This window comes from Hylobates moloch, unplaced genomic scaffold, assembly GCF_009828535.3.
Source record: "Hylobates moloch isolate HMO894 unplaced genomic scaffold, HMol_V3 SCAFFOLD_22, whole genome shotgun sequence".
Classification (NCBI taxonomy): domain Eukaryota; kingdom Metazoa; phylum Chordata; class Mammalia; order Primates; family Hylobatidae; genus Hylobates; species Hylobates moloch.
In genome coordinates, this window is record NW_026652297.1 from 20651666 (window position 1) to 20667758 (window position 16093).

Genomic DNA, 16093 nt, shown 5'->3' on the forward strand with positions numbered 1-16093 from the left:
ACTCTGCCCCCTATTGATGTGCATTTGGATGATTTGAAAACATCTGCTGATGCAAACAATGTAACTAAATAACCTTCCACATGCATCTTTGTGTATGTTGGTAAGACTATCCATTACATAAATTCCTAGAAATAAAAATACTGAGTCAAAAAGTATGAGCACTTGTAATTTTTACACATACTGCCTAATTGATCTCCAGAAAGCCCCCATCAATTCACGTCCCCTCCTAGGAGCAGTGGATGAGAGCGCCTGTTTCCATACACCTTTGCCAACAGTCTGATGTTCGACCTCTCAAATTTTGCCTACTTGATATGATAGGTGAAAAGTGGGTCTCACTCTGTTGCCCAGGCTGGAGTACAGTGGTGCAATCACAGTTCACTGCAGCCTTGACCTCCCAAGCTTAAGCAATCCTCCCACCTCAGCCTCCCAAGAAGCTGGGACTACAGGTGTGTGCCACCAAGCCTAACTAATTTTTTGTATTTTTTAGTAAGATGGGGTTTTGCCATGTCGGCCAGCTGGTCTCAAACACTTGGGCTAAGTGATCTGCTAGCCTCAGCCTCCCAAAGTGCTGGGATTACAGGTGTGAGCCACTGCACCTAGCCTTCAGCATGGTTTTAATTTTCATTTCTCATATAGTAAATGAGACTGAGAATATTTTCAAACATTTTGAAGCCATTTATACTTTTTCCATTTTTTTCATTGGGTTGTCAATTTTTCTCTTACATTATTTTTCTTATATATAGGAAAGAAACACTTTATTATATGGCTTGCAACTATTTTCCCTAGTTTGTTTTGGCCTTTTGAGTTTGCTTTTGCTACACATTATTTTTTTATGTAGCAGAATTTAATGTACAATTATTTTCTTTTATGGTTTCTGGGTTTTTCCACACACCCAAGTTACCCAAAAAAATTCCCAAGGTTTTTTCTAATAATTTTATAGTTTCACATTTTATATTTAAATCTTAATTCATTTGTAACTTTTTCTGGTGTTTTCTTATGGCCTAAAGCAGAACACAAAAACAGTCTTTACCTTAGGTAGCCTGCCAACACCAGCTGTCACAACTCTCAACAACACGTATTGAGCACTCACTATGTGCTAAGCATTGGCCTACAACAGCTCTGAGATAAGTAAACTGAAGCTCAAATAAGTGCCCAGGTAAATGGCAGAGTCTTACTTGAACATAGATGAGTTATCTCCTTGTCTTGATTGCTTTGCTCTCACACAAACTCCAACCATCTGTATAACAAGTAGCCAAGCATATTGTAGGCAGTACAACAAATACTGGTCATTTGATTGAGGGGAAGTATCTCAAATGCTATGTATATTAAGTAATAGTCGTAATGAATCTAGAGACGGAAAGCCAGGTTTGACGAGTGAATAATTCATCAAATTATTCATCAAATAATTCCACAAAGCCCCCATCAATTCACATCCCCTCCTAGGAGCAGTGGATGAGAATGTCTGTTTCCACACACCTTCACCAACAGTCTGATGTTACATCTTTTGAATTTTGCCCATCTGACAGATGAAAAATGGGCAAATTTTCAGTCTCATTCATTATATAAGAATTAAATTATATATTATAAATTGTATATAATTTTCATTATATGAAAATTAAAACCACACTGCAGGCCAGGTGTAGTGGTTCATGCCTGTAATCCCAACACTTTGGGAGGCTGAGGCAGGCAAATCGCTTGAGCTCAGCAGTTCAAGACCAGCCTGGGCAACATGGCTAGACCCTGTCTTTACTAAAAATAAAAAAATTACATACATAATAACTATAAGAAGAAGGAGGATCTTAATCAACTCAAATGGATTTTATTGCTTCAATTAGAAAAAAAATTGAGCAAAATGCAAAGCGGCAGCAGATGGGTATATGGCCAGAAAACTGGGCATCTATGTCAAATCAGCCACTATTTGCTGGCATTCCACTTGAAAATCTCATATTTAATCATTTTCCTCTGATTGCCCAGGAGGACCTGCACTAGGCAGGCCTGGTGACTTGATGACCATTGTCACCTCAAAGGAAGCATGCAAGACAGATGCCATGTGGACAGAGGGCCTGTTCTGATGCAGATTAACTAGATACAGTACGTGGCTTGTCTTCTTGCTAGGTTTTGCATAGAGTTGCATAATTTCCAAAAAGTGGACAGTCTCAGGATTGCAGTGCCTTGTAGGGTTTCCTCCTAAGATCACCCCTGTCTTAGAAGGGGAGAAGCTTTCTCCTTCACAGCCAAAGGAAGCGCTCCTGCCTATGAACTTTGCTGGGTAGCAGGCCTTTCTACTGAGAACTCAGAATGGCTAAGGTGTTGTCCTCAGGTGTGAGCATCCCATGTCCTGAAAGTCAAATGTTGCCCCTCAAAGTACAACAGTAATTCCTGAGTACATACTCTGACACAGGCCCGGAGCTGTGCCATTCCCAGGCTCTCTCCTTGGATCCTCGCAATGACGTTATGGATTGTATATTCCCCTTTTCCAGGTGAGGAAAATTGATTCTATGATATCCAAGGTCCTGTGGAGTTTGGATTCTGAACCCAGACCTCCCGTTCCATAGCCTGTGCACTGGGATGTCCCCAACTCAGCCTCAGGCTTTAGATGGAGACTCTCAATTCTGAAACTGGAATCTTCAGCACTGAATAAGAGCAGATGGGGCCGGGCGCAGTGGCTCATGCCTGTAATCCCAGCACTTTGGGAGGCCGAGGTGGGTGGATCATGAAGTCAGGAGATCGAGACTATCCTGGCTTAACACGGTGAAACCCTGTCTCTACTAAAAATACAAAAAAAAATTAGCCAGGCGTGGTGGCAGGCGCCTGTAGTCCCAGCTACTCAGGAGGCTGAGGCAGGAGAATGGCGTGAGCCCGGGAGGCGGAGCTTGCAGTGAGCCAAGCTCGTGCCACTGCAGTCTAGCCTGGGTGACAGAGCGAGACTACAACTAAAAAAAAAAAAAAAAAGCAGATGGGATGATAGTGGAATGAAGCATCCCAGGAGGAGGCAAGTGGCTGAATTCTAGTTTCTCTCCACCATTTGGAATAATGGTTGCAACCAGTAATTGAGAGCAAACTGTACGTCAGGTGCAGTGCAAAGCTCTGTATGTATTAGCTCATTTTATCCCCATCACCATCTAAAATGGAGACTCTTACTATCTCCATTTTACAGATGTGGAAACTGAAATATTAAGAAATTAAACCGTGGCTGGGCATAGTGGCTCATGCCTATAATCCCAGCACTTTGGGAAGCCAAGGCAGGTGGATCATTTGAGCCCAGGAGTTCAAGACGAGCCTGGGCAACATGGCAAAACCCTGTCTCTACAAAAAATACAAAATTTGGCTGGGTATGGTGGCATGTGCCTGTAATCCCAGCTACTGGAAGGAGCGCTGAGGTGGGAGGATCCCTTGAGCCCAGAAGGTGGAGACTGCAGTGAGCCGTGATTGCCACAGCACTCCAGCCTGGTGACAGAGTGAGACAAGGAGGGAAGTGGACAGGATGGAAGGGGACAGGAGGGGAGGGGAGAGGAAGGGAGGGGAACGGAGGGGAGGGGAGGGGAGAAAGAGAGCAAGGGAGAGGAAGGGAGGAAGGGAGGGAGGGAGGGAGGAATGAAGTTAGGAAGGAAGGAAGGAAACCAAAACAAAGATCACATGACCAAGATCTCTCAGCTGATGGGTTACAGAGACTCACTCAAGTCCAGAGCTGTGTGAATGGGAACTCCATGCCTTTTACTCTCACATAATGGGTTCTCAGTGCCAATGCTCAGAAGAGAAACACACGCCAAGACCCCTTCTTTGTGTGGGTGCTAATTCTGTAAATTTGCAAACAGCATGTTAGCCACAAAGTCAGGGAAAGTCTAAGTCTAAAAGGATATTTAAAGTCTGGTCCACCTCTTAATTTTACAGATGAGGAAACTGGATCCTATAAGAGAGCAAATGACTTGTCCAACACTACAGATGTGTCCTAATTTTACCTGAACTCCTAAGGACTGCACTGCAAGTCTGTCTAAAAACACAAGTAAACAGGCAAATGGCCAACCCCCTGCCTACATGTCTCCATATGACCTTCTACTGGACATGAACAAAATAATCTTGGCAGTCATGCCCAGGGCAGCCGGCTCTCAAGCCTGTCCAGCCAATGCACTCTTATTCTCAGGACTCCACAGCAGAGGGAAGTGAGGGCCAGAGCAGCGGACTCAGGTAACGGAAGAAAAGAAAAGAAAGGCAAATAAACCATTTCCCTCATATACTCTGGGGAAAGCATTTCTGTGGCCCAGATTGTTCCTAAAGTCACCTCGGCCCTTCAATCCTCACTTTCTACTGGCAGACAGGAAGAGTGAGGGGACAAACCACCCAACCAACGCTGCTCCTGCAGGGCCCTGCTGCTCTCTAGAGACAGGGGACTCCTGTGTTTTCCACCATGATGGTTCCCTACCATGACCTTGCTCCACCCAGCTCTCGAGAAGATCAACAGAAGGAAAACAGATTGTTTCCGCACCTGGAGCCTCCCTAAGTCCTGGACACCGCTCAGTGGTTGAGAATTTCATTTCTAGATGACCACGGAGAATCTGGAAACTTTTTGGGGCCACTCCATGAGGTCCATCCCAATAAGGACGGTCTCAGAAGCCAAGTGGGCCCTGTTGGACACAAAGGGCAGTCCAATTTCAACTCCTCACGATCATAACCCACCCGACAGTCCCCTCATACAGGGGACAAGTCCAAACACTGGAACAAACCCAGAATCCTAGTGAAGTAAGAAGAGCAGGTGGGCAGGAAAGTCTCTCCAAGTAGGATGGCCAATGTCACCCCATTCCCTGTCTTCCTGGGTCCCCAAGAAGCCCCATGCCAGGCCCGAAACCCCTGGAAAGTACTCTGTGGAGCATGGTCCTAGGAGAGAAATCCCAACAGCAGCAGGAAAGCTCCTGGTGCCTTCTCTAAACTTCTCAAAGACACCCATAGGAAGAGGAGAGTGGTACAGGATGAGTGAGCAAAGTGTGGGATGCCTGGGAGGGAGGAACCTGCCCGACTCACACTGATGCTTCCTTCTTTTCTTTCCTCTCTTTTTTCATTCGCAGCCCCCAGCTGGTTGATGGTGCAAAGCCTGTAGCAGCCACAAGGCCTCTCCTTCAGCTGTCGCCAGCTCCCAAACACGCGCCCCATGCCTGTGTTTATGCTGGTTGCCATGAGAGATAAGTGCGGGCTTGAATGGAGCTAAATGCTCCTGGGCTGGGAGATGGAAGAGGGCCAGGTGTATTTTTAAAGCATCTGGGAAAGCCGGTCACCACGAGAAGCCTCCTTCTCTGGGCAACGTGTTCCTTCTTTAGGGGCTGGTTTATAAATGCAAAGTGGGTGGAAGCTGAGTCTCTTCTTTTTTGCCATAACTCACTGGATATTTTAAGCAAAAAGTTCTTTGGGTTGTATTTGGGATTTTTGCCTTTTGACACAATTAATTATGGAAAAAGATCGTGACCTCTTGCCATGTGTAGAGACACCATGAGGTTCTGGAAAGAATGACAGAAAATATGTATATATCACACATTGTATGCCAGGCACTATTGAAAGTACTTTATGCTCATAATTAGACCACTTAATCCTTACAACTTCTCTGGGAGTGAAAACCTGCTTTTACAGCCATTTCATAGACGAGGAAGCTGAGGCACCAACAGGGTAATTTGCCAAGGTCACAAAGCTAAGGGAACACAGGATTTGACCTCCAGCAGTGCAGCACCAGAGGCCCTACTCCTAACCACTCCGCGATTCTGCCTTTGTCATGGTTTGGGGTCAGAAGTCCTGATGTGGAATGCTGACCCAGACACCGTGTGACTGCACCTCTATTAATGTTCCTTTCCTCTTTGGTAAAACAGGGGTACTAATGGCTACCTTGTGACATTGTTGTGAAGATTAAATATAATATGTGTCAAGAATCTGGCGACCAGAAAGTACTCAATGAAAGGTAATTTTAGTGTTTTTAGTGGTGGTTCCATGGCCCGCTGGATCCCAACTTCTGCATCCTGGCAGGGAAGGGCTGCTGAGCTATAACTGTTACTGTCCAGAGGGGTGATGGAGGCAAGGAACTGTGTAAGGGCCAGCAGGACACAGCTGGTCTCTCACACTATCTATAGCAGAGGACACTTCCCTGCCCGTATTCATCAATCCCGCCCATTCGCCGATCCTGCTCATGCTTTCAGCTTCCCACCACAGGGTCTTGTGTCTATGCCAGAGCACTTCTCCAACCATGGGAAGTTGTTTGGGGTAACCAGGAAGAAGAGAGTGGTGAAAATCCCCAGGAGTTGATGGATAAATATCCCAGTCCCCTGCCTGTCTCCCTAAGGCCCCCAGTAGAATTGAGCCCCAGTTGCTCATAGCAGTAACCTGCTCCCGAACACACTCCATACTGACTGTCTTCTCTTCCCTGTCTCACTTCCCCGTCTCACTTCCCCACTGCCCTTCTGAGATCACCTCCCAAATAAGCTACTTGCACTCAAATCCTTGTCTCAGGCTCCACTTCTGAGAAGGAACCCAAATGAAGACAGTACACATCCCTGTGCCTTTGATTCTGATGTCACTTTAACAAAACACTCATGGGTCTGTTTACCTAGTGGAAAAACTAGGTAACCTGTGGCAGCCCCTACAGATATCCAGATCCTGATCCCTGGAACCTGTAAATGTTACCTTATATGGAAAATGGGACATTGTACATGTGATTAAATTAAGAAGTTTAAAATGAGGGGATTATCCTGGATTACTTGGGTGGATCCTAAATACAACCACAAGGGTCATTAAAAGAGACAGGCAGAGTACATTTGACACAGAATGAGGCAATGTGACCACTGAAGCAAGATGCTATGCTGCTTGTTTTGAAGGTGGAGAAAGGGGCCAGGAACCAAAGAATGAAAGAAATGAAGCTCTAGAGCTGGACAAGGCAGGAAATGGATGCTTCTCGAGAGCCTTCTGAGGGAGCTCGGCCTTGCCAACACCTTGATTTCAGACTTCTGACCTCCAGAACCATAAGATAATAAATGTATGCTGTTTTAAGCCACTATGTTTGTGATGACTTATTACAGTAGCCATAGGAAACTAATATAGGAACTCAGAGGTGAGCTAGAGCAGAGGCTCTTACAGCGTGGTCCACGGACCAGCAGCATCACACTCTTGGGCCTCACACTAGAACTACTAAATTAGAAATTCCCAGGGTGTGTCTCAGTGGTCTCAGTTTAACAAGCCCTCCAGGTGATTTCCATGCTGGCCGTAGTTCAGTGATTAGCCCTCGCCAGACATTAGGATCACCTGGAGGACTTTAAGCATTCCCGATGCCTGATCCAATACCCCAGAGATTCTGATTTAATTCATCTGCTCAGCTTGGACTCTGGACGTTCATAATGCAACCCAGGTGCATATTCTTTTGCCTAACCAGGGCTGGGAACCAGTGCTGTAGTTTGAGACTCTCTGATCTAGAATGTTGACTTTCAAACTGAGCTGTGCAGAGCTTTGGGATTCTAGACAGATGCTGAAGAAGGGGAAGGCAGAGGCCAAGCCAGCAGGGCTCCTGGTCCCAGAGATCAGAGTCACATGCCCAGAGGGGGCTAGAGAGGTAGATGTAGTAAGGGAGGTGGAAGGGGGTTAAGAGCAGACTTGGTGAGCTGGAAAAGCTCCATTCCAGTGATGGCCAGAATGTGCGTCCAGCAGCTTGTCCTGCTTTTCAAGATGTTTGCTTCTTTATTTTATTTTATTTTATTTTTTGCTAATTTTATTTTATTTTTTGCTAAATAGATATCAGAAATACTTTTTTTTTTAATGTTAAAGCATTCAATTTTTAAATGTTAGCCACTAAGGCAATTTTTAGAAATCACCACCCCCCACCTTTAGTACTCTAAGGGCTAAGCATAAAGGCTGGATTTGGTCTTTGGGCAGCTGGTTCACCAACTCCGTCTTTCATTCATCTCTTAGGACTGGATAAGTTCTTCTCAGAGAGATGACAGAAACTCCATGTGGGTGGGATATTTTTGTCTGCTTGCTCACTGCTGCATATCCCCAGGCATATAGTTGGCACTCATGAAATGTTTGTTGAATTAATAAATCCTCATAGCAATTCTGTGAGACAGAGACTATTATATCCATTCTTCAGATGAGAAACTTGGGGCTCACTGCATGAAATGAGCTCTCCACCATCACACAGTTCATAACCAAGGGAGGCACAATTTGCACCCAGGACCCCTCACAGTAGGGGCTACTGTGAAGGGCAAGACAACTGTAATTGTGAAAGTGCTTTGTAAAACAAGAGGCTTGTGGGATCATTGGTGCCAGTCCATAGGAGAAATACAAGTGGTACTTATGACTGAATTGCATTTAAAGAAGATGGGGGCTGGGGGCGGTGGCTCATGCCTGTAATCCCAGCACTTTGGGAGGCTGAGGAAGGCAGATCACAAGGTCAGGAGTTCGAGACCAGCCTGGCCAACAAGGTGAAACCCCGTCTCTACTAAAAATACAAATTAACTGGGCGTGGTGGTGGGCGCCTGTAATCCCAGCTACTCAGGAAACTGAGGCAAGAGAACTATTTGAACCCAGGAGGCGGAGGTTGCAGTGAGCTGAGATCGTGCCACTGCACTCCAGCCTGGGCGACAGGGCGAGACTCCGTCTCAAAAAAATCAAAATAAAAAATAAAATAAAGAAAATGGGACACGAGGTTATTTGGTGTCTCATCGAAGCCAGAGCGGCTCTCTGTTCACTCTGGAGCTGTGTTGTTTTTGTATGGATATGGCAGTGGTGGCTGTGGATCTGAAAAAGGAGGTGTGAGTGTGGCAAACAGTAAGGTCGGGGGTTGGCCCAACTTATCAGAAGGGAAAGTCTCCCATCTCTCACACCCATCCCTCTCTGTGTCTGAACAGGACATGAGCCTACTGCTGCATGCAGAGGCTTGGGATGGGGTTGGCAGGAAGCCTGGGACCCCTTAGAGAGTTCTTTAATTTAAGAATCCTCTCTGATTTTATTATCCATAGGAAATATGGGGCGGTAAATCAGAGGAGATGGCTGGCAAGTGCATTATGGAGCATTAAACAATAGCTGATCAGCATCAGACACAAATAAATGGTCTATAATCTAGTGCCAAGAACATGGATAGTTCCCAAGTGGTGGCCTGGCTGGCTTCCAGGCAGGGGAGCACGGGGCTGGACATCAGGCCCTACAGGCCACAAAAGGCCTGCCCTGGGTTACATCCCAGCAGGCAACAGGAGAAGATTCCAGTACCCAGACAGAAATCACATCCTTCCATCTGATCTCACTCTACAGGACTGGATTTGGGTGTTCTCACCATCTGGTTTCTGAGACCCGGACCCAAACATCACCTGGAGAGTCCTGCCTTCCTGGAAAATCCTGTATTCAATGAGGGAAGCCACATGTGTCTGCAGGGGCATCGATGGGTCAGCTCACAATGCCTAAAGGGAAGGCTTGTGAAGTGGATTCCCCTGGCTCCCCACCCCCAAACACTCTGGTTGACACCATTTCACTAGAGTATTGTTTAGCTTAGATCCTTAACCTCCATTAAAATGCAAGAACCATCAAAGGAGAGATAAATCAGTACCCTGGCAAGTCATGCACACTTTAATATAAAGCAATATTCAGTCTTTTGCTAGAGCTTTGGGCATTGATATCCTGAGGAAAAAGTAGGAGGGAATGGAAAATAAAGAATCCAGGCGGGGCATGGTGGCTGTAATCCCAGCACTTTGGGAGGCCAAGGCCAGCGGATCACTTGAGGTCAGGAGTTCGAGACCAGCCTGGCCAACATGGCAAAACCCCGTCTCTACTAAAAATACAAAAATTTGTCAGTCTTGGTGGCACGTGCCTGTACTCCTAGCTACTCAGGAGGCAGAGGTATGACAATTGCTTGAACCTGGAAGGTGGAGGGTTGCAGTGAGCCGAGATTGCGCCACTGCACTCCAGCCTGGGCGACAGAGCAAGACCCTGTCTCGAAAAAACAAACAAACAAAAAAGAATCCAGAGGGGAGTTTCCAGAGGATAGGAGGGTAGCCTACAGGATTTTAAAAGCCAATATCACTATTTATCCAAAACCATAAGCAGATTTGGTCTATATTGGTGAAAGCCCTGGATTTAAAGAAGCAGGATTCCAGTCTCCAGCTCTCCCACATAACAGCTGCATGACCTTGGGCAAGTCACTTAACCTTTCTGAGCTGCCATTTCCTAATCTGAAAGGGGAAGTGGTGCTGCCCCCATTCAGGAGTGCTGCGAGAATTACACAAATTAAACTGTGTGGAAGGCCTGCCCTCCGGTAAATATTATTGTCTTTGTGTCTGTGCCTCCACATTCTGGAAATTGTACTACTACTGAGCTACAACCGTGGGTGGATATTGGAGCCAAGTCAATCCACAGACCCATAAGTGAGTCTAGCCAGGGCCAGCCAGACCCAGGCTAGATTAGCTGACCCTCAGTTTACCCACAAACACATGAACTTCAACAATAAATGGTTGTTGTTTTAATCTACCAAGTGTCACAGTGGTTTATTACCCACCAATGGTTAAGGCAATATACCAAACGTGGGAATCTTGGCATTTTTAATAATTGCCACGTTCAGTAGAAATCATTCTAATGTATAAATGGCATTTATCTACCTTCTTAAGCAAGATAAAGTAGGCACAATCCAGTCATTACTGGACCATTCCTGCTCATCATAATGAAAGCCAGTTAATGTGCTGTAGTCAATGACGCCTTCAGGGGTTACAGACAGAGCAGAGGCTCTAGAGGTAGCTCTAGTCTACTATTTTTTGTTTGTTTTTTTAAACAAAGTTTCACTCTTGTTGCCCAGGTTGGAGTGCAATGGCACGATCTCAGCTCACTGCTACCTCAGCCTCCCAGGTTCAAGCAATTCTCCTGCCTCAGCCTCCTGAGTAGCTGGGATACAGGCATGCGCCACCACACCCAGATAAATTTGTATTTTTAGTAGAGACGGGGTTTCTCCATGTTGGTCAGGCTGGTCTCGAACTCCTGACCTCAGGTGATCCACACACCTCAGCCTCCCAAAGTGCTGGGATTACAGGCGTGAGCCACCATGCCTGGCCTACTATTCTTTTTGAAATCTCAGACCCATTTCCTAATTCTTTATTGTTTTTCTTGTAATCATTCTTACCATCTGTCATTGTGTCTAGCTTAAGCAGCAACTCCTCCCTCCCCAATTTAATATGCTATATGTAATCACCAGCTTTCAAGTCACATACTATCTATGTCTATTAGAGTGCTGCCGAAAATAAGAGTTAATAGGCTTAAAGGCCTGAAATAGTTTTGTGTGTATCAAATATTATGTGCTTTAGCGATGGCATTTCTCTCATCAGTTCTGGCCTCTGATGTTTTTTGCTCCATTCCTGGTTCTCCTCTGGGACCCAGCAGAGGAGGCTGCAGGTAATGAACCTCTGATCCAGATAGCTGGTGCTGTGCATGGCACTTCTGGAATGGTCTTTGCTGAAGGCAGTGAAGGAGTGGATTATCTATGAAGGTAAGTACTGGCCTACAGGCCCGTGAGAGCTCTTCCTCCATCACAATCCCTTTCCGGGGCATTTACCACATGCCACCTGTGTTTCAAAAGCAGGTGATCATGGAATCCCTCAGAGCAGAGGCCACATCCTACTTGTCTCCGTGTCCCCTGAAGCACACATTAGAGTGCCAAGCACACAGTAGGCACTCACTAAGTTATAATGCATAGAATGAAAAGATTTTCCTGGTTGCCCTTATTTTCTGTGTAGACACAGCCTATCTTCAGAAGAATAAGAGTCTATAAGCTTCTGAATATAGAATATTTTACATCAAACTGTTGGAAAATATTTCCAAAGGATTACAAGGAACAGTTTCCATTTTTTTAAAGCTTAAGTTTATTTCTGAACTGTGCTGTCATAAAGCCATGGTGACTAAATTAGGGGGACAAAGCCAAGTGACCACCGGAGAAAACATATCTTTGTGATACTGAGCTGGTTACCTTAGTGATTTCCCTAGGTCTATTCCATCGTTTTCCCAACTGTCTAACGACCACATTCCCAGCCAGAAGTGCGTGTGGATGTGCGCACTGGTTGTTCTCCATCCCAACCCTCCCCTTGGCTCTCTGCCCTCAGTGTTCTGGTCTCTGACCTCCATGCTCTGCCCTCTGGCTTCAAGTTGGGCTGGCCAATGAGAGGCGCTGCCAATAGGTGCTTGGATGGGAGGAGAGAGAAGATGGTATCTTTCTCTCTCACTTTCTCCCTGCTTTAGGTCCCTCCATGACCAATGCTCTTGCTTGATGGCCCCTCCTCCAAGGCTCCAAATCTCCCTGGGATCCATTTTCCTATTTGCCCCTCTTGCCTTTTCAAGCACAGGGTGGTAAAGGCGTATTGCAGTTGCTAACCTCTAGGTGCCTCAGCATTCCTTGTTGGTTCCCTTAACCCCACCCACACCTCTCAAAGTGATCCCTTCATTCAGATCTTTTCATCTGAACCACCTGAGTTGCTTCTTTATCCTGCTGTGGCCCTGATTGGTACAGTCTGCAAAAACCTTACCTAAGAGATATCTATGCTGTGCCAGGGTGCTCTCCAAGGCAAAGAGTTCAAAAGAAAACCAGAGGTTCTTTTCTCTCTAGTTTTATTAACTCCTTAACCACTTTGGTGCTATTTAAGTAATACAAAATGATGGTAAACCCCAGTTTGTAGATGAGAAGCTTTTATTCATTCATTCATCAAGTATTTATTAATTACTAAGTGCCAGGCACTGTTCTGACCCTGGGAAAACAGTAAGGTACAAGAGAGACACATGCCCTGCCCACATGGTGCTTATAGTGTAAGGCCACTGTCTCTCAGAAGTCAGGGAGCTCATCAGAGGCAGGGCTAGAACCAGAAAACTGAGTTTCCTTAAGTCCTAACCTTCAGCAGATTCTCAAAGGAATCCGTGACCCAAACATGATTAAGAACCACCAAACTAGGCCAAATTAACTCTCAAGCTTCTCCCTTGAACTGGGGAATGAATAATGACTACTCACTCCTAGAAGAAGCTTGATGCTCTTAACTTGAATTTGCAGGGGCATGTGGGCACACACCCACGGTGATACCACCACTCACCTTTCCTGCCCACCCTCCTGAATTCTCTGCAAATCTGCCTCCACCTCCTTCTGTTTCTCACACTTTTATAATTAGCCCCACACCAGTCTCTGAGTCACTCCCTCACGGCCCACAAACGTTGGCTACACAACTTGCTGATGAGCTGTTTTTATCAATGGACAGCAGTTGGGAGCTGGATTCAGAGATGTGCCCTCTCCGAGAGCCTGGCATTTCTGGCCCTCCCTGTGTTTCCAGCAAAGGCAGTGATAGTGAAATTCCTGTCTCAGTTGAAGTATTTATGAGACCCATGTTGGAGGCATAACTAAAACTTTGCTGGGGAGAGTCAGGGGTCACTGAGGTGAATTGAGGGGGGCTGTGAGGGTCTGCCTGCCTCCTTCAAGCCCTCCGGAAACATTTGAGTTTCCTCAGAAAGGTTTAAATAGGCCATACTAGTAACCCAATACTTCCCCTGCTCTGGGCCAGACAGGACAAGGGCAACAGCCTGGTGACCTCAGGAAAGGTTGCAGGCTGCCAGACACAGCCCCTTCCCCAAATCTCCCAGCCTCATACCCTGCAGACACACTCAGCTCCAGACCTGGCTGTCACTGTGGAACCCCCTCCACTTCTCCCTGGAAAGCTCTCTTCTCTCAGGACCTCCAGCTGCCTTGTCTGAGGCTGAAGGGAAGTCGCACCCAGGAAGACAGGGCTGGAGAAAGGGAAAACCTAGTCCTGAGGCTGCAACTGCCCGCCGCTGCCCACCCCCCACCCCACCGGCCCCTGCCACCTGCATTTTCCCTTCGAGGGACTATTGTGGCCATGGATGCTATCTGGGTCTGGAAAGAGGTTTGTTTACTCCACAACAGCCCCTGTGAGGCAAGCCCCCTTCGAAGAGGTCAGAGATGTATTTATAGAAACATCTGAGACTCACTTCTCTATTACTTGCACTCCTCTGTCTCTTTTAAGCTCTCCAAAATTCCTGACCAAGATGAAATCATGCAGCAAATGGGGAGAAGTAGGGGAGGCAGAAACCATTTTTCAAAGCATCTCTGCTTTGAGCAGCCAGGTAGGAGCCGGTTGGAACAAGGACAGAAGGGGCTTCCGAGACAAGCTCGGGTGACAGGAAGCTGCTGGGGCGTCCGTCTCCCTTCCAACCTCCCTCCACCAAGAGCTGAATGGCAAAAACATCAGGACACATTGCAAAACAATCTTCCTTCCTCCCCCTGTCCCCTGATAGACGGAAGAAAGGAAAGTTGTGGCCATCATTTACCTGCTGAGATTGGGAGGACGCTGTTGATGAAAGTCGGCTGAGACACGATAGAGAGGAAGAAAAGCTGAAGATAAATTCCCAAAGTCATTGGATTCAGGACAACCATGCTGGCCAGGGTCTGGCGAGTGTCAAGTTAGAAAGGAGGCTGCTGCGGAGCCTTGCTTATCTCTGCTTTTCTCTTCCTCACTGCTGTTTGCATGCGTGTGTGTGTGTGTGTGTGTGTGTGTGTGTGTGTGTCTTTCCCTCTTTCTCTTTCCCTCTCCCTCCTCCTCACCCCCTCCCTCTCTCTCCTTCCCCCACCTCTGCTGTCCCCCATGCCTTTACCAAGAAAGAATGCCAACCATTTCCCATTAAACCGTCTCCATACTACATAGAGTTATATTTATCTCAAGCACCATATCAAATGCCCACATTAAAATTAAGATGTCAAAATTTTCTTTTTTGGAGACTGAGGTCAGTGGCTAGTGAAGAGGTGATGAGAAGGCAGCCAAGTCTCAGATGTTCACTGGAGGCAGTCCTCAAGGGCAGAGAGATTCCTAATTGGTTATGCGCCACCATCTACCTGCTTGGAACTGGGCAGAAACAACTCTCCTGATTCAAACCGAATTTCATGGAGAAAAACCCCTCCACTGTCAGCCTGTGACATTTTTACCCATTGTGTAACAAATGTAAAGTTAACTTTTAATTTTTTTCTTTAATCATCCAATAAAAAGGAGGAAAGAAGTAGTTTATATTTCCAAACAGCTTTCTCTGTGAAAAAGTGTTTCTCTCTCCAAAAGCTGCAACCTTTTGATTCAGTGCAAGGCAAAATAAATGAAAACAGTAAAAGGATAGAAAAGTGAATGATTTTTATCAAACTATATTCAGAAAATAACATCATTAACTTAATCTTTGGCTAGACAAAATTCTCAAATAAAAATTATCACAGTCTTAATACCTTTTATGAGTTTATAAAAGCCTGTTATAGAGACGATTAGATGACTAAAACAAAATAATAATTCACAGAGTTGTTCATTTTGCTTTAATTTATATATTACATGCCTCATAGGAGTTAACTCAGAAACAGTCTGGTAGTTACTGGACGCTTGGGTGGGCATCCTGCCCCCGTGCTCATTATGGGGAAGGTGGAGTTGGGTCAGGGCATGGTATAAAGCAATATTTTACAGCTGTAGCACCACACTTGGGCTTGACTCTCAGCTCTGAGTGGCAGTGCACAAGCTCACCTCTCTAAGCCTCAGTTTTCTCATCCATACAATGGAGACAATGTTCCCTTTACAGGTTTGTTGGAAAGTTAAGTGAGGTAACGGGGATGAATCCTACACAGATTAAAACTTGCATATAGGAACAGCACAAAGGAGACCCAGGGAGCCATGGTAGCCTGGGTGCAAAGATGGCCTCCAAAAATCCTCCCATCCCAGTGTGTGCATGCCACTCTTCCCAGCAAAAAGCAGGGCTAGCTCCCCCTCCCTTAAATCTGAGGTGGCTCTGTGACTTACTTTGACCAATAGAATGTGGCTAAAGGGACACTGTGCCATCTCCTGGCCTAGGCCTTAAAAGGCCTGGCAGCTCCTGCTTTTGCCTTTTCTTGAAAATCAGCTGCCACTTTAAGAAGTCTGGACTATTGAAGAGGCCACATGGAGGGGGAAGCAGCCAGCCTCCAGCTGTTCTGACTATCCCAGATGCAGCATCAACAGGCGAGTGAAGCCATTTTGGAACATCTAGCCCTGTCCTGGTCTCAGATGATGCCAGCCACAGGAGTGACCCCAAGTGAGACCCT

General features: G+C 46.2%; 1 protein-coding gene across 1 annotated transcript in view; it reads right to left on the reverse strand.

Annotated features, from left to right (window-relative positions):
* Positions 1 to 14623, reverse strand: part of COLQ (collagen like tail subunit of asymmetric acetylcholinesterase) — a 71884-nt gene extending 57261 nt beyond the window's left edge. Inside the window, exon 1 of the mRNA XM_032144280.2 lies at positions 14317 to 14623. Within this exon, the coding sequence (XP_032000171.1) occupies positions 14317 to 14422 (106 nt within the window). The 5' untranslated portion in view covers positions 14423 to 14623. The remainder of the gene's footprint in view (positions 1 to 14316) is intronic.
* Positions 14624 to 16093: the final 1470 nt, after the last annotated feature.